Below are 18,973 nucleotides of genomic sequence, written 5' to 3' on the forward strand. Positions count from 1 at the left end.
GCAATAGCAATGCTGGACATAAAGCCGATAAATGAAATCCAGAAAGAATATGAAAGCAGGAAAAAAAATGATCGCTTCAAAATCACGAATAGTCTTCGACGGTTCCCACTTCACGAGTATCCTAAAACTCCCCTAGTCACTAACAGGAGGTTATAGTTAAAGTAAAGCTGATGAAAACACATGCGCCAAGAATTTACTAGCATGTGATCGAGATATCATCGCTGCAGATCGGATCTGGATCACATGGGAGAGCTGCCGCCGTTAAGAAATTGCCATCTATTGCCGAGAATCCAAACCCGGTGGGTATTTTGAAGATGCGAAGCCTGCTCGCTGAAAGAGCTGCCAACTGGGGAGAAAAAAGCCGCCAGATCTATACAAGTTGAGGTGTCGAAAGAGGTAGAGGTGGTGGTGATGATGGTGGTAGTGGAGATTAGAGAGTTGCTATGTAGTCAGGGACGTTTGAGGGGAATGTTACTGGTTTGCATCGGCGAATTATCGTCAGATCATGCCGCTTTGCTCCTCGGCCATGCGCAGCTTGATTTCTCCTTCGTGCTGATAGTTGTGGATTAACTTGCGCAGGTACTCATATGTAAGCATCGTCGTCATGGCGGCCGGGATGGCCCGGAACAAATTCGTGCCAATTCCCGAGTAAAACGCGCGCCAGCCTTCTTCTTTGAAGATAGTCTGACATGTGCGGACAATGCCATTGTAGCGAGGACGGTTGGGCATCCCGTCGGACGACGAGACACTCGGTGGTCGGCCACGATCGTGTGGATGGTGCAAGCCCCCGCGGAATGATATTTCCTCCGGGGATGGTGCCGGAGCAGTGCGCTGCTGTGTTTGCAATCGGGTTCGCAGAACCTCGTGAGGATAAGTGACTGTGCTAGCACAAACTTTACTCAAGAATGTAGCGATCGATATGCCGATCCAGTGCGAATTCCCATTATCAGGATGCTCTCCAATGCTGTATCCCGTGAGTGCCATTTTCAGGTACTCGTAAAGAGGGAATTGGATAGCGACATGGGTGAGACCCAGAAGAGCAGGTGTAAGACCGGAGTAAAACGAGCGAATTCCTTCTATCTTATACATCTTGCGAGCGGCGTCCCAAGTTCCCGAGTATTGCCATGGGGCTCGCACTCCCTCGCTGTTCTGCTTGAGACTCTGCGACATAAGCCTAGTCTTGATTACCCATATAGGGTTCGTCACAATTGTTGAGCATGCACCTGCGGTGATAGAAGCATATCCACGGGACAGCCACCAGCTATCTGTAATTGAAGTTAGCAAGCCAAGGAAAGGCAAGGACAGTATGAAATCAATGTTGAGACGAACCAGTTTGCTCATAGAAGTACTCGCGGGATCGGTCGTACACGGCCAAGTAAACCGCCCATGTGGGCAAATAGCCCAGCAGCATTGGACCAAGACCTTGATATAAACCGCGTATACCATCCTCCTTGAATATGGTTTTCCCGGTCCCCAGCATCCCCCGATAAAGTGTTCTAGTCTCCATCGACTGACCTCCCCGCCGTGCAAAGCCACCTTGGGCTTGTAGCTTTGTCTTAATCACATCAAGTGGACAAGTCACAATTCCAGAAGCTACACCTGCACTGGCTCCGCAAAATGGTGCAATGTAAAAGTTGGGTATCCGGGTAGAGAAAATCTCTAAGCGAGTGTGAAAGTCGGAGCTAGACGTCGCGGATGCGACGGGCACGTGGGGGTCGGACGAGACAGCATTTTGTGTGTTCGAGCTCTGTATCGGATCAAAAGAGCTGCTGGCAGCTTCGTTACTGCCTCTGCCGTCGGCGCGCATTGTTGTGTAGGTGGGCAGGCGCTCAGGCTGATCTGTCCGTCTTAATCACCGAGGGACCCCGGATCCAAGCATATCGGGTGCTCCGAAAACCAAAAGCTGAGAGTTGAAAATGTTCAGAGTTTACTCAGGTGTGCGGAGCTAGTTTTCTGGTGACTTCTGTCCGTCGATATGGAGTGAAAGAGGAAAAGCGGAGGTTTGAACGAGGAAACGAAGTTCTCCGATGGTTACCGAAGCCGTTGTGGTTGATGCGATTGACCGTCTGCAGCACGGACGCGGGAGTGGGGGAGAGGGACCTAAAGCGAGCTCCCCGCAACAAGGATACGACAGAGAGCACTTTAGGAAAAACAAATCCTCATGATCCAACAGAACCCAGAGTAGAAGTTAAAGAATCGAGGAGAGTGAGTGGATTATGAATTGGGGGAAACGGGGTTGGTGGTGCGAGGTGGAGTCACCGATGATGCCGTGAGTGCCTGAGGTGTCATATCACCTGATATTGTCGTGCCTCAGGTGTCTCAGGTGTCTATTTACCCAATGCAGCCTAGTGCCGCAAGCTCCGTTTTGCACAACTTCGCAACGTCGGGTCATCTCGTGTTCCAGTTGGACCCTTCCTTTTCTTCCATCCTTCAATTGATACCCCGGATCCCGCAACCATGTCTGCTCCTTCGATCACCAACTTCATTGTCAAGCGCCCCTGGCTCAAGCGCTGGATGACTCCCCTGGCCAACTGGTACACCGATGCCGCTGGCTACAGGAAACTCGGACTGAAGTAATTATCGTGCCCTCCCCCTCCGGCAATTCCTGTCCACCGCGAGTACTTGACCGACACTGGGGTATTTGATATGCGTGTGACCACAAAGAATCAATTTCTCATGCTTTATCATGGTCATGTCTAACGACATCGCAATTACACCCGCATTATCCCGACCTCCCGTCGTCCAGAGACTCGCGATGGTGAACATTCTCCCTTCACAATGGATGCTAACCACGACTCTACATAGGTTCGACGATCTGATTCCCGAGGAGAGCGAGACTGTCCAGAAGGCCATCAAGCGTCTTCCCGCCAAGGAGGCCTACGACCGTGTCTTCCGTATCCGCCGTGCTTTCCAGGTTCGCCTGATCCCCCCCTTCTCTGGCCGAGGAATATAATCTAACGAACCACCCGCAATCACAGTGCTCTATCTCCCACACTCTCCTTCCCGCCAACGAGCAGATCAAGCCCGAAGAGGTGAGTTTGTCGCGATCTTGCTTCCATCCAAATTTCCTTCTCCCCGCATGCATCCACTCATTGGCCAATCCTGTTGCGAGGATTTGTCACATATCACCCGACTATGAACATCCACCCTCACCCATATTTCGGTTAATACGATACTAATTTGACTGCACCAATTAGGACAAGGAGTACCTCAGCCCTATCATCCGTGAGATTGAGAAGGAGACCAAGGAGCGCGCTGAGCTGGAGAACCTCGTCGTCCGCAAGTAATCTTACCCGGATGGATATTCTCTTCCTATTGCGATTGATATGAAAAGCCGATAAGAGAGTGTGAAGGGTTGTCGCATGATATAGATGGATCTGTTTTTGGCGAGGATAAGGATATGGACCGGCTGTCTTAATCCACTTGTGTACTGATACTGTACAAATCGATTTCTTGTTTACCTACATTGCTATTCTCCCAGAGGACATTGTCTTATCTCAGTAAAGAGGTCGTCTTGGTGACCCTCGGTGACTCCTCAGTACTTTATTGTCATTGGCGTCCATTTAGATACCGGAATTGTCTACTCATATCAACATGCCTAACACCAACGACTCTGCTGACCAAATCTACTTCTACCCGTTGAAGTTATACTAATGAAGACATCCCCGGCACGCGGAGAATAAGGGTCATTCTGATAATTGACGTTCATAACATTGGTGCTAGCTGAATACTGAATATACAGAGGATATCATCTCCAAGTCATTCAACCTGTGAGGACAGCGACATCGACATTTTCAATCCGCCACATGTACCACATAAAAAGACTCCTGTGCTCGCATTAGCAACCTCGACATTTTCAACATCTTGGGCTGGTCTCTCATCACATCACCTACCTATAAGGGGCAAACTTGGCCGCCAATTCTAGCATATCCTTCTCAGACATATACTTAAACTTACCACCACCTTTTCCCTTCAATTTACTCACATCCTTGCCAACAAAAGCAGCACACCCTCGTCTAATCACAAATCAGCAAATAATCCGCAGAACAAGCCGCAAAACAAAAGTAACAAACTCACTGTACCCCCAAATCCCCCGTAGAAAAAACATCAATCCTCTTCAACGCAAAACAAGCAAACATCTCAACAGACCATCTCCCCAACCCCCCTAACAGCAGTAAGTCTCTCAACAAGCTCCTCATCCGACGCCGTCGCAAGAATCTTCGCACTTAACTCCCCACTCGCAAACTTCTCCGCTAAACCCTGTATATATTCCGCCTTACGCAAACTCAACCCCGCCGTCCGAAGCGTCGCAATATCACACCGAGCAACAGTCTCCGGGTCCGGAAACGACGCATGTGCGACGCCTTCCTGTGCGCCTAGGTTGAATAAAGACAGGAATTTGTTTCGGATGGATTTTGCTGCGGCACCGGAGACTTGTTGACCGATAATACTGCTTGTTAGGCTGTTGAAGGGGTCTATTCTTTCTGCTAGGCCGGCTGGAGAGAAGAGTGGGCAGGGATGTGCTTCAATGACGGGTTTTAGACGTGGGTCTGTTGCTATTAGGTGGGATAGACCTTGTTCTAGGAGAGTTCCTGTTGTTGCGAGGGGTCGGGGGAGACCTGTTTTTGAGGGGGAGGCTTCGGAGAGGGTATTTGGGTAGGCGTTTATTGAGGAGCCGTGAGGAGTGAGGAGGGTTGCGTTTGTACGGTGCGGATCAACGGGGCGATCTAATGGGGGTGGAGTTTGAGGTCTTTCGGTGCTTGAGTGGGTAGTTGGTTGGTGATTGTCGTGGTGGTTTACGTCTGTCGCTGAAGGTGTTGGGTCCCAGTATGAGCTTGATGAAGTGTTGTTTTCTTTCGTGGGAGGCTTAGAGATCGTCTTCTTGACTATTTGTTTGCGTGGCTTTGTAATGCCGTTGTGCTGGACTCTGATTGCTTTGACTGCTGGAGTCTGCGTTGATGGTTGAAGGGTGGGGATAGCGCCTAGTCGGGCTGATCGTCTGAGAGACATGTTGTACTCCGTACTTGACTAGATAGATCCTGAAGTATAGGTCGTCGGTGTTTGGCTATTATCTTGAGGATCCAGAGTAACGGTGCTGTTGTCCGTCAAACTATTGCTGAGGTTGACTCGAACTCCGCGGATTGCTGACTGACGCACGCCAAGCTCGTATCGCTCCGAAGCCCCAAATTGCTGGTTCACTCGCACGGTTCAAACTGTTCCTTTTACAAGTACATACATGACATGTAGATCAGCCTAGTGGATGGCTGATCAGAAGTAATTCTTGGCAAGCACTTTCTGTAGTTCAATAGAAATAACAGGACTACATGGTGTGCATAAATAATGTAGGCAGATTCAGCAGAGTATGAGTGATCTTTGGTTGTAGTCTTTGTCGGGGGTTATAACTACTAAGTATCATCTGCAATTCATTACTACTAGTATGAAATAGTATTTTGTAGCGATAATGCAAATTGACCATGAATTGATTGCAATCCCCGAGTTTTTCTATGAAGCGAAATGGAGTATTGAATTGCTACGCCATTAGAATACTACTATCGTGTAGTAAAAACTGCATCAAATTTGGTAGTACAACTCGTATAATTAGACTTCTATGCGCATCAACTTGACTTTTTCACGTAGACTAACCTTGAAAGTAAGACAGCTATCTTGAAGTGTAATCATTTACCAATTTTGCAGCCAATGGACTGGATCCATTGTCTACAGAGTCTTCTATTAACATTCTACCCTGTTACTGCATCTATGGATATCATATCTGTTCATGAATACTGTATTTAAAAAATCACAAACACCATCCATTGTGCTTCCATAAATACTATCTAGTACTGCAATCTGCAAGGAATTGACCAATGAAATGCACCAATGTCAGCCAAGCCAGTCTTAAGTCCTGCAGTCGACAGAATTCTGGGATGAGGAAGCATTACCGACCAACCAATCTTCGCTGCCTAGCCATAATCTTCTATGATAACCGAGATCAATTGGTGTATCGTGCGATGTATGTATTCACATCCCATGGATGATTCAATACAGAAGTATGCAGTCAATCCTTTCGATTGGGTCGAATTTACTCCGCTCCTGGACAGTTCCAAGGATCCATGTCGTTAACGGGCGAGATTCAACAAGATCCACGGATCGCCCGGCATGGCGTTCTGATTTTAACATCTATTAAAAGGTTAGTTGATACACATTGTGTCTGTTGTAATTTTGATATCAGTTTTATATGCTGAACATATATTGATCACCATTTAAGTACGCCAAGTGTATATGGATAAGTCAATATCGGCTCGGCACGGGAAGGCTTGCGTCAGCCTGTTAGACTCGAACACAAAGTACCACAAGACTAAACAATCCAAAGTCAGATTATTCCAAGGTTGCGCTGACTGCAATTTCAACTGTGGAGTCGACCGATCGACCACGTCGCACAAGTTTGGTAGGCCAGTCAAATTAGCCCATCTCCTGTCGTGATTGAAATTCCCTTTCTTACAGTACATAGTACCGTCAACACTTGAATAATTACCTGGAGAGTGTTGACTGGTAGTTAGGCTATGTATGTAAAACTCCTGGATACTGTTGTGAAACAGTACGTATCCTAGGAAACTTGCACCAAAAAGAAATAATCATCAACATTAATGCCAGCCCAAAAGCTTCGCACCGGCGTGTTCCAGTCTAGCCCGAAACAAGCATTCTCTTTCTAACCAGTTCTTCTCGAGCACTGGCATATACCGAGTCTAGCATATGACAGGCCGCCACTCTGTTCTCTGAATATTGTCGAAGATCTTGTGGTCTACAGTAGGAATGTTGCCAGCCTCCCCCTATTTACGTTCGCAATGAACAGCCCCTTGATTTCGCCCCATGCCCACGTTCCCGCGCATTCCAGAAGCGGGCGGGATAAGATGAAATCGCTTGGGCAGCTGTTGGAATGCAAGTGATCAGGACTGTAATCATTGTGCTATGTATTAATGTACTCCGTACGTACTATATTGTACATAGTATGGAGGGCCAAGGATGAAGTATCTAGTCTGAAGTCTAGGCTGGTCTGGGACTAATTGAGTATACTATTATTATCCGGAGTAGAAAAGAAAGTACTAATTCTGAGACTTTCACGGTCCATACGATACAGGGTCAAGACCAAGACCAAACTCCTCTGTACATAGTACGGAGGACTGTTCCCTGTTTTTTGGTCCGGAGTAACCTTTAATAATGCTATGTCTCATACAAAGTCCGCGCGTGACTGTATACCGCACTGCATACCCTGGGCATGTGTGCACATATACTCGGACTTCATTTAATATTATTCTGCCGACTACATATTAATGCCGACACAATTCAGCAGGTTTTTCTTTCGCGACAAATCAAGGCAATGCAGTCGGACTCGGATTTTAGGGAAATTTTCTTCGCTATATCTAAGCGATGGGTCGGTGGAGCCGAGTGGAGTGGCCCGAGGCCTGAGCAGTCTTCGATCTGAAACAGGTGTATTCCAATACAGTTACAACCGGCGAACAGTAAAATTGATGGTGCAATGACTGCTACTGTAATGTACATAGTATGGAGCATGGTAGTGGCAGCAGCAATGATATAAGTATTATGTACTGTATACATAGTATATGGTCTCAGCAAGGGAAGATCCTGTCATGATACCGCAATATTAAGATTTTGATATCATACTATATACTGCCGGGTAACCTTCCATTCGAGTAAACAAATAGTCGGCATGATCCAGACTGTACAGCTGTATGGACTCGGGAACTGTCGATCGCAAGCTTGTCGATCTACAGTACCTCCTTGAGTGACAGCGGATCAACAGGGACAGAAAGCAGAAGGATAAGTACGGAGTACAGCATACATGCTCTGTAGTACTCCGTACATATGGCCACATTAATGTAGTGCTAGGAGTACTTGATGTGTCTTTTTTTTTTGTGTGCGTGTGTACCTGGCGATCAGTCATAAATTGCCGTCTCGACAACGATCGCATTTTGCCACTCAATATAATTTTGCTAGCTGTAAGGTATTACGGCAGCTTGTGCAGATATCTCCAGCGTAAGTTTATACTGCGAATAGTATAGGAATAATGCTATCAGTACTCATAGTATGTACCTAGGAGTATCTATGGCTGCTCTTCGTTGAAATTGAGTATAGTACTCCGTGGTATAGTTACTAGAATTATCTGTGGATTATGCTAGGATTGTATGTACTTGATTGCGGAAGATTGAAATAAAAGGCGAATTCAGGATGAGTGCCAATCAGAGACGCGCATGCCGGTGGACGATAGCGGCGAGGGGCGGCGGGTCCAGGAAAGGCTTGAATTCCTGCAAATTGGATCGTCTCAGAGAGGAGAGAGTCAGTGAGTGAGCTAGTGCGGATAATCGACAATTGAGTGCTGATCAGGGGTATCTTTTTAATTATCATACATAGTACTATGTACGGAGTACACAGTGAAGAAGTAATTGAGTCTACTGAAGTTACTATGTATTCCGGATACTGTACTACATATACTACAGTACATAATATAGAGACATTCTGTGAATGTATGATAGTCTACATAGTGTAGACTTGTACATCGGGCTGTAACTATATTAACGTGCTACTAGCAGTATATACTATATACTGATAAGTACCAGCACATACTCTACATATTCTATTATTGTTATACTGATCTACTAGAGCTACATCTATTTACTCGCCAGCATATTGTATAATGAATACAAATATCCGCAATAGTCACTGCTGATGCTGTGATGCTGAAAACGTAAATTCCTGTCCGGAAATGGTATTGTATGTACGTGACCCACCCCTTGTATTCCCCGTAATTCCCGTATTTAACGCTAGCGACCGCCCAAGAAACAAACAAACCCGCAACGCCTCCAAACTCCACCCCGAAAGAGTCTCCTTTCCCAAACTTCCTTCTTCTTCCCTTCTTCTTCCTCTCATCCCCGTCCATTCGTTCTTTCCTCCCGGGTTCCTTCTTTCCCAACTTCTTCTCACTCGTTCGACTTCCTCTTCTCTCGTGAGTTCTTTTCCCCTCTGCAACTTCTAAACATATTTATTCCTCTCCAAGCCTCAACGCCTGCCCCTGAGATTACATTCCCTCTGTCAATCTCTGAGTCGTCTAACCAATTACTCTTAGCACAATGTCCTTTGTTAAGTACCTGCTGCCCGCGCTGGCAGCCACCCAGCTGGCTTTCGCCGACTCCAAGTGTAAGTCTGATTTCGATCCTGATACCTTATATCGCGCAGAAAGAGGTAGAGAGAGAGAGACTAACTGACCGGTTTAGGCGGTGACACCAAGATCGAAACCCAGAGTGATGCCGATGGCCTCAACTCTTGCTCCACTGTCAAGGGTGACATCTCCGTCTCCTCTGACTTCTCCGGCTCCCTGTCTCTCTCCGGTGTCGAGAAGATCGATGGTGACCTGACTGTCAACAACGCTACCCAGCTCACCTCCTTCTCCGCCGACTCCGTCTCCGAGATCACCGGTACCTTCAAGCTGGCCAGTCTGACCACCCTCTCCAACCTGGCTTTCCCCAAGCTGGACTCCGTGGGCTCCCTGGACCTCAAGGTTCTGCCCGCTCTCGAGTCTCTCGGCTTCGACACCGGTGTCACCTCCGCTGGTGATGTCTACATCTATGACACCAAGCTGGGCTCCCTGGACGGTATCTCCCTCGAGACCGTCGGTGCTTTCGACATTGAGAACAACCGTTACCTCAAGACCGTCAACGTCAACAACCTGAAGAACGCCACTGGTGACATCACCTTCGCTTCCAACTACGACGCTCTCGAGATTGAACTCCCCAACCTCGGCGATGGCAAGAACCTGACTTGCCGTAACATCAGCAGCATCTCCGTTCCCTCCCTCAAGAAGCTGTCCGGCTCCCTCGGTTTCTACGGCACTGACTTTAAGAGCTTCATTGCCCCCAACCTGACCAGCACTGGTGACCTTGTCTTCATGAACAACAAGAAGCTGTCCAACATCTCCATGGCCCGCCTTGAGAAGGTCAACGGTGGTTTCCAGATTGCCCGTAACGACAAGCTCCAGGAGATCGACCTCCCCAAGCTTGAGCGTGTCACTGGAGCTATTGACTTCAGCGGCAAGTTCAACACGTGAGTTTTTTGGATCATTCTAGCATCTCTCAATTTCACACTCGCTAACTTCTTTCCCAGTGTCGAGTTCGGTTCCCTTAAGGAGGTCTCTGGTGGCTTCAACCTGCAGTCTACTGACGGCAAGTTCAACTGCGACACCTTCGACAAGATGAAGAACGACATCATCCACGGCAAGTACAACTGTGATGCCAAGAAGGACAACCCTACCACCTCCAACGGCAAGTCTGGCACCAGCTCTTCCAGCTCCAGCTCCTCTGGCTCCAGCAGTACCTCCTCCGGTGCCGCCGTTGTCAACTCTGGCTCCGTCTCCGCGGCTGGTATTGCCACCGTCTTCTACGCCATCGCTCAGCTCTTCTAAGCGAATGTGCTAAAGGAGATGCCTGTCCATTGATAGAAAGGGTGAAAGTTGTTTTTTGGCAAAGATTGTAGATGCAAAGTTCCACCAAGCAACGGTTTCATTTTTGTCTTACATTGCTGTTCTTATGATAATAATTTCCGTCTTCGTCTGAGGAAAATTCGTTCTGGATTCTGTCCTCGCGAGGCATTCCCGTTACCCTCCATCGGATAGGAGTTTTCACTTTTTTATTACCCCTTGTTCCTTTACCCTGTTCCTTTATTTTGATATGTGTTCCAGAGCGATCGCTCTAATGTACTCGATTGCAATGTGTAACTGCATTCTTGGATACACCGTACGAGTAGTAAAAGAGTTCGTAATCCTGCACCAGTGGTCTACCATATGGAACTACACTTGATCATTGCCAGCAGCTTGTAGCCATGCATGAAGCTACTTTGACCAGGACTTCCTCAAAGTCTGCCACTTCACGATCAGAATATACATCATGTCGATTCAGCATAGACTGACCCAGCATGTTGAGTTACTTGTATGAGGTCGCATTTCGCTAGTGGGGTCGTTCATACTAGAAATACTGTATCACGTCGCCCTCGCAGTTTTTGGGAATCTGTCATTCTGGTGATCTAGTCCCGACTTCTCGTGATATCAAATTCATTTTACCTGCTTACCAGTCCGCCATGGATTTTTGTCTACTTCTCGTTATCCGAATCCAGATATTACTTTTTATTGAACTGGAAGATCATTTTGTGTGATTGAGTGTCTTCTACGTTTTTTTGGTGGATTCCTTATTCAATATATGTATATATATATATATATTGAGTGACTCCAGAGACTTACCAAGACCCAACCTTGCAAATACCTATTTGCAGGTATTATTCAACAGAAGTTCTATGAGTGATACTATCACTCATAGGGTGTCTATACTATAGACACCCCTAATCTACTAAACACTATGATAAATACCAGAACAGTTCCAACTGTTCTGGTACAATGCATCTATCTACTAGGTGAACAGAATTTCGTAGATCAACGAGCTTAATGAAGAGGTCTCGTTTGGAATGATAGAACTTTTTAGAGTATCTCTTGTTTCTATTGCAATTTGACATCACCGATGTCCTACTCTGGTCATAACCTTATGATCTTCGAAGGCTTATATATACCTATATATAAGCCTATACTAACACCACTTGGTGTGGTGTAGTCAGTCGTTCGGGTGGGAAGGTTCCCAATGGCTGTAAAATGCGATCTAGAGAGTAAATACAATCATGACTATCCATGCCACAAAATAGGTGGCAATCGTATTTTTATATTCGCTAAAGTCGTGGGTTCTTTTCGAGGTTGCCCTCCCAGGGTCAATGTGTGTACTGTAGTATAATCCCGCCTCGATATATTCAGACGATTAATCTTAATACAGCCTAGTATCACCTTAGCTATTGAAATGCGAAGCTTTCGAATGCTTAGCCCTTTTCTCTGGAATAATTTTGAACTTGAATATCACACTGAAACTAATTACTAGCAGACGGTTTACTCCTAAGTTCCCCCATTAAAAGCTGAGATGAAAGCATTCTGAGGCGATAAATACTAGTAAGATTATCTAGATACCACAGACTAAGACAGAAGAGGGGTGCTCTGCATGACTACCTAGTCCTACGGAATATAATTCATAAGCTAGGTAGCTTATGAGTTATATTGGGCCCCTCCGAAACACCTTTGAGAGGCTGGAATGGCCAACTACCAACCGGTACACCTGTTTATATAACCTTCACTCAGTTTTATCGGTACGTATTCTTGACTGAGTAGTCTTCGGGATATCTAATGCTAGATTTAGCCCACATTTGCGAATTGTATATGTTATGAAGGTGAGAAAATTATGGAAAATGGTGGCGATGTTACTTAAGGATAAGAAGAAAAAATTCGATGAATAAACCGCCCAGAGAATTATCCTTATCTTCGTCATTTGTGTGAAATATGAGCGACAGCGTTAGAACCCAGAAACCGGGTTTCAGACTCAATTCCCCGCCCCATGCACGACCGGAAGCAACTTCGAACCTGCGTTTAGAAAAAATTAGAACCTTGACCTCTGCAAACGCCGATCACCAGATTAGATCAGATCAGATTTGCAAATTCTTTGACTTTGTTTCAGAATTAGCGAGTGCTCCGAAAGACAGGCTGGGTACAATGCATTGGGAATACGAAAGTACATCCCGTTCCCTTCTAATGCGGACTTGTGCATTAGTGAGAAAAAAAAATTGAGGATAGAAGCGAAGGAGGAACTGGTTACGGAACTCCAGATAGCATTGCTCTGTAAGATTCCCCGCCCGCTTGAATCGGGTCTATCAATTAGATCTACTTTTGCCATTTACGGCGATTTGCGGTTTAGAGCTGATGTTTGAGTTTTTCCGGTGAGAACATGGTAAATCCCGATTGTTGAGTCTGTATAGACTAGACCAGACAGAGTATGGATGTTTTGTACGAGATGCCGCTGAGGAGTCAGGCTTTCGCTGGTGGAAGTGGTGGAGGTGGTTGGGGAATTGAAGTGGAACTGAATCGAAGTCCAGCGGGTCGTGAAGAGCTCGAATGAAGTGGACTGTGACTGTGGCAGCAGATCGGCCAGATCGAAAGTTTGGAATTATTTCCCGGCAATGTAGTAGGATAGACGATTGATAATAGTGAATCTCAATGTGATGTTGTTCAATCTGACATTGGAGAGTTGAGTCATGGTTGATGGCCCGGAGGTTTGCGGTGGATCTGTATGATATATCAGGGTTGCATAATACTACGAAGCATACATCATACATTATGTATTAGTATAGGATCAATACAAGTTAACATAACGTGCTGAGTTATGCGAAGACACTGTCACTCCATAGAAGAGTATTATCTAGGTAGTAAGAGACCACTATATTTATCAGAACTGATACAATGATTCTCAACTACCTCAGTAAGCCCACATAATCACAATTGCACTAAAAAGACGCAGCTACAACCAGTCCAACGGACCTAAGACCAAAAAGAAAAGGAAAAGGAAACGACTCCTCTCTTCCCCGCTTGTTTCGTTTCCGTCCATGTGCGTCTCAAGTGCTGGTGTCTTGCAGCAGGACGAGATCGAGACCAACCATTCCCTCGGGGCACTGTGGATGTGTCGAGTCCGCCCCGCTGGGTCTCTACGGGGCCGCCATAATTTTTAGTGCGAGGTTAGTGCCCGCGTCGACTTCCGATAGGAGGATCAGAAGGGGGAATCGTCTTGTGAGGGGAAAGCCATTCTCTCTTTTTTCGATTTTGGGTTCATGCAGAAGGCTGGAAATTCGATCTCGCGGAAAAGAAAGAAAAAATAATGGATAAATGAGAATGGTATCTCGTTTGGACGTAGGTCTTGAGGCCAAAACAGATGGGAGTAGGAATAGGGATGGGAGCTCAAGGTTTGGATAGACGTGTTGGTCCTCTTTGCTTTTTTTATTTTATTTTTTCTTATTTTGAACCATGGGGCTGGCGGGGACCGGGCTCTGCCCTAGGGTAGTAAATGGTTGAAGTGGTTAGCAGGATGATCGTCGAATTATAGACGTGAGTGGCTGGAAGGAAGAACTCTCAATCTTCAAGTGAAAGAATTGCTCTGTAGTAAATAAACAGTATGGAGAACTTTGTATAAAATGTATTCCGAACGGAGTAGAGTGTACGAAGTATTGCGATCTAGATCGCAAAGGCGAAAGAGCAGAATGAAGCCACTATAGTATCATCATGCATGAAGAGAAGCAGGAACAGGGGATACAAAGCAGGGAAACGAGGAGATGTGCTGATCGCGTTCGCAGAGCGAGGCTGGAAGAGTACTTTGTCAACTGAACTCCCCCACCGGTTGGCCCGTGGCTGCAAGACTAACTTTGTGCAAAGTTGTCGCGGTGACAGATCCAGAAACTAACCAAAATTTCTTCTCAAGTGGCTGCGACCTTCGTGCAAAATCAAAAAATGTGCTAGTCATCATCATGATCCCGCTCAATGCCATGGAGTTGAGAAAAAAAAATACTGGTAGATGTCCTGCGTGGGACGTGGCCTGAGCTGTTTTGTGGACTTGTTGAACAGAATCGGTGACGATCTGAGGCTGAGTGGGGGAATATCTTCTTGGCGAAAGGATCGTTGTTCTGTTAGTAGACCCTGTCGAGTCAACTACCCGGGGAATCGGTTCGAACTTTCTCGTAGAGAAAACTGTATGATTTAGGGCTAGAGCTTTAAAGGTAAAAATGGCCCAGTCAATTGGCCCAGAGAACCGGGGAATGGACTTGCACTTATCCTAGTGTCAATTGACGGGAGGTAAAACTTGGTCGGTGGTCGGGATTTGGTCGATAAATTTTGGACAGTTTGGATCTCTCTTGCTGACTCTCGATATTTCTGACCTCTTGCTATGTGGATAGATTGTGGATAATGGGACAACACAGCGAGTGCCACAATGCTAACGCGGGAAGAAGGCTTTGTCTTGCAGGGGTATCCATAGTCTCTCCTCTAAAGATGCGAAGCGGGCGTGCCCGTCGTGGGCCATTGGACAGTGGGGAATAATCGTGGAGATTTTCGAGGAGGGGAGAAAAATGGTAAGTTGGGACGAGCACTGGCACCGATGTCTCGTGAAAACGCATGTATACAATCCGGTGGAGGGTGGGAAAGAATGATGTACTCCTATGTACCTTAAGGTCTTGGTGTACTCTATACACTACAAACTACAGTACACCATACTCCCGCATAATCTCCCCCTTTTCTCAGACTCACATCCATAGATCTTCCTAGATCTCCCTAGTCCACCCCAGATCACCCCAGATCTCCGAGACTCTCCAATTCATATCGAAAGGAGTATGTATGTACATGCTCTGGAGTCTACTACTGCCAAAAAGGGTACCTGAATGAAGTTGATGCATAGTCTGACCCACAACGATACATTTTACATTCGCCTTGCATAGAAGGCAACTTGGGATCCAGGTAATGGGGAATCTCGGTCCCTGAGCTCGAGCATCGATCACCACGCACCCTGTAGGAACGCGCAACAATAGTACAAGAGAATGCACTCGTAATCTAGGTCCCACCCATTGTAGCTGTACACTGTACGAAGTACAAGTACTCTGTGCCATGTACGATTAGTGGCGAGCTCCACGGGACTGCAAGTCTGCCGGGGAAGTGAGATAGCTAGATGTGTCAGATGCGGCGAATTTGAGTTCCGAAGAAGATGGGGCCTAGAATAGTACCTTGTCGCCTCTCATATGCGCCCAGACGTCGCTAGAGCTGTATGGTACCTGTAGTCCTTGCAGTTTATCCTATTAACTGCCCCGTTCTATAGTGATGGCCAACGCATAACGCAGCTAGGGGCCACTTGCCGGTCCCGGTGGTGCCAGTCGGGGAATTGATTCATGGTTCTATTCCCTTCTCGTGTCTGGCTTGGTGCAGGTGTTTGAACGATTTGATGGGAAACATCCTCGTTTTTCCTTTTTCAGCCCTTTTCCCTTTCTACCATTTCCTTATTCTGATTCGGAAGTAGATCGCGTACTTTGGATGCTTCCGCCCCACAAATTGAATATGTCATGATGCTCTACTACTGTATGTACTGTACGGATTATGATCCGCAAGGATAGATGGTCTATTATGATTTCCCCTTACCCTTGCTGCCGTTCTATGATATGAACTAATAGATTGGAATTGAATTATTTATGACTATCATGATATATTGGTAATTGCCCGAGCCAGTCAGCATGTATTATCGTATACTAGATCAATGAAACTTTCTTTGACGGCGTGAGTTTATTGTCAAGAGTCATAGGAAGGGCTAGTGCCGGGGAACGATGAAATATCGTCAATTCACTTTTACTAGTAATGCTGGCGCTAACAGCCAAGCCAGACCACGAAATGGGATCTTTCACGGTCTATGCATACAAATTGGACCTTACACGAGTTCGCATCCATCCTTGCGACAGGAGGGGATACGTGGACGTAGAAGCAGAACAGGAGCGAATCCCCTCGAGGCCAAAAGCACGCACATAAATCCACTGTACATACATAGTACGGAGAACACATGTTTGCATGATATCAGTTTCAGGATGAGGCAAGAGGGACCACATACAGTACGTTCCTCTCAAGAAGGGAAGAAAGAGCTGAGCCAGACAGATCTGATCTGCAACTTGAAGAAACCGATCGAAATGGATGCTTGCATCCGCCACTACAGCATGTACAATGTACAGTACCTTGTACGTACTGTAGTAAAAGAGGAGTCGGAAAGAGGGGATTCCACAACAGTGGGTAGAGGTACATGAGTAGCTGCTGTAACCGAAATCCGCTATACAGAGTCCCGCAGATGGCGAGGATACGTATGAATCTTGCAATTGCATGAACCGGTACTTTTGCAACGCATTGTTCTGCGCAGATCAGGCTCCATCGCGGGATAGAGATCGAGGCTGCATTGTGCAGGGAAGTTCTTTAGTGGCAATTCGAATTGATTTGGGTTACAAAACATGATTTACCATCAATCCATCTATGATTGATGTTTTTGCGTCTGTTCTATGGAAGGGAAGATTTAACGGACCTCCTTATCTCTGTGTTCCTCCCCACTTACGTTTTCTGACAACGTCAAGACTTGACAGGTACGGCGGGTCAGCGGCTGAGTCAACTACTGGATACTATTGGGAATAACTGGCGTGAGGAGGCTAAATGAGGTCAGCCATTGGTCCGGGGATTCACAGTGACACTGCCTGTGGAGGCGAACAACAGCACAAAATCCAAATAACCCTGGTCCTTGCACTGCGGAGCCGCACGGCCCAATGCTGTGCCAGTTGAGTTTGAAATCAGTCAGCTCTATCACAATAGAGAAAAGAAGCACGGAGCACAGTATGTATATTGTAGACATTGGCAAGGTGTTCATGTCCGATACGATCGATCTCGATGCCGAAGCAGGAACGGGAAAGCATGGTAGAAGGCACGAACTCAGAATCTGACCCAGGGATCAGGTTCTACCTCCAATCTCTGATGTTGAAACTCTATCCCGACCATTTGGCCACCGAATATGCCTTTCCGATTGTCCAGAGTGCATCTCCAGGTGGAGGGATTGGCTGCATGTCACTGGAAATGGCAAGCAGGGAGACGCAAGAATTGGCAGATCTCGCAGTACATGGAATAGATGGGGGGGGGGGGAGCCGGGGAAGACTCGGAAGGCTTGATCTAAGTTTGAATCTTTTCTTTTCTTTTTCTGTTCTATTTTCCCATTTGACTAATTCTTCTGATCCCACAATGGTTCGTATTTGAGTCTGTCCCTTTGAGTGAGCCTGCAGCCGCTCCTGCGTGCTTGCTGCAAACTGCTCTTAGGCGCAGCCGCGGGATCTTTGGCAGAGTTGAGAAAGTACTGATCTTATGCAAGTATTGCAAATTGGCTTCAGTGGGTTTGCACTAGATGAAACACAACCGTGATGGTGGCGATGAAAGGAGAGAAGCTGAGAGAAGAAGAGCTCTGGTGATACTTTACTATGAGCCTTGACCTAGTAGCTAATGACCATATGACCTAGTGATATTGAATTATATTACTACGAGTAAGATACGAGAAGTGTCAGGGTCAGCCCTAACGTAAAGCGTTGCCGTTGCCGTCCTACTCGACTGTATTTGTTCAGCCCTCAGCCTTCCATCAGTATTCCAAAGCGAATTACTTTGTGTGCGTTCAGGAGAACGTGGGGACTAGTACGCCGCTAAATGGAGCTCCTGGGTCCGAGGCACGGCTAAAATATGACAGCTCTGATCTCAAGTGCCCCGGTCCTTGTAAGGACCCACCACGAGAGTTTAGCGAACACGCAGCACGGGATGGCCAGCATATATGGGCCTATAGCAATGTTATTGCAGGGATGAACCTTTGGGAAGAGGCCAAATTATCGAAACAGCGGGTCATAACATTAGGGGCAGACATAAGGGAACGTGCAACTGATCGCGGATTAGGGCTCGACCCCATCGCGACTATTGCTTTCCTTCACTCTGACTCGTCCAGGAGCTCTAACCCGCCAACGTCCGTGTACCACTACAGTTCTATTCCAAATACTTCTGATCGTCATGATTCGATGACTGACAGGAAACGTATCCTGGTCGCTGGGTCTCGCTCCGTCCCAACTCGATGGTTTCCTCGAGCGATCACTTCGTGTTTCCTTTTTGCCCTGTCGCCCCTGGAGATTAACGAAATTAAACAATCGACGACTGCGCATCCTTTTTCCATTCACACTAATTATCGGTAGGTATTCGATCATTACGGCATTGTTGTTATTTCCCTGGTCGATCATATTGTTCGGCGTTGCCGATGTCATATTCCAAATTCTCGGCTCTGGCATTAGCGAGCTGAGGTATTAATTATTAGTAGTTAGTTAATATCAGATAGTAAGTTAGTATATACGAGGTTGCTCTGACTATACTGTATCTAGTAAATCTTCTTCATAGACAAATTGAGAGGGTACCTCCTCGCATGTCTCATAGTGACACTTTTGGAGGTCCTTGCTTCATCCTATTTCCTAT

General features: G+C 46.6%; 4 protein-coding genes across 4 annotated transcripts; 2 read left to right on the plus strand and 2 right to left on the minus strand.

The window, feature by feature from the left end:
• Positions 1 to 498: 498 nt before the first annotated feature.
• On the minus strand, positions 499 to 1,807 carry N7469_006152 (uncharacterized protein; the record flags this gene model as incomplete). The annotated part of the gene is made up of 2 exons (XM_056645070.1): positions 499 to 1,265; positions 1,330 to 1,807. 2 exons carry the CDS (start codon positions 1,805 to 1,807, stop codon positions 499 to 501), a joined length of 1,245 nt encoding a protein of 414 aa, XP_056500308.1.
• A 624-nt stretch (positions 1,808 to 2,431) lies between these two features.
• Positions 2,432 to 3,501, plus strand: N7469_006153 (ubiquinol--cytochrome-c reductase subunit 7). The gene is made up of 4 exons (XM_056645071.1): positions 2,432 to 2,573; positions 2,806 to 2,914; positions 2,979 to 3,032; positions 3,198 to 3,501. The coding sequence occupies exons 1-4, from the start codon at positions 2,458 to 2,460 to the stop codon at positions 3,285 to 3,287; spliced, it is 369 nt and encodes a 122-aa protein (XP_056500309.1). The 5' UTR covers positions 2,432 to 2,457; the 3' UTR covers positions 3,288 to 3,501.
• A 262-nt stretch (positions 3,502 to 3,763) lies between these two features.
• Positions 3,764 to 5,010, minus strand: alkA (DNA-3-methyladenine glycosylase II; the record flags this gene model as incomplete). Its single annotated transcript, XM_056645072.1, has 4 exons — positions 3,764 to 3,827; positions 3,894 to 4,016; positions 4,078 to 4,115; positions 4,171 to 5,010. The coding sequence occupies 4 exons, from the start codon at positions 5,008 to 5,010 to the stop codon at positions 3,764 to 3,766; spliced, it is 1,065 nt and encodes a 354-aa protein (XP_056500310.1).
• Positions 5,011 to 9,143: 4,133 nt separating this feature from the next.
• On the plus strand, positions 9,144 to 10,471 carry ecm33 (GPI-anchored protein Ecm33; the record flags this gene model as incomplete). Its single annotated transcript, XM_056645073.1, has 3 exons — positions 9,144 to 9,210; positions 9,288 to 10,113; positions 10,174 to 10,471. The coding sequence occupies 3 exons, from the start codon at positions 9,144 to 9,146 to the stop codon at positions 10,469 to 10,471; spliced, it is 1,191 nt and encodes a 396-aa protein (XP_056500311.1).
• Positions 10,472 to 18,973: the final 8,502 nt, after the last annotated feature.

Source organism: Penicillium citrinum (assembly GCF_028827155.1).
Source record: "Penicillium citrinum strain IBT 23319 chromosome Unknown utg000005l:1.0-1900146.0:1.0-1900348.0, whole genome shotgun sequence".
Classification (NCBI taxonomy): domain Eukaryota; kingdom Fungi; phylum Ascomycota; class Eurotiomycetes; order Eurotiales; family Aspergillaceae; genus Penicillium; species Penicillium citrinum.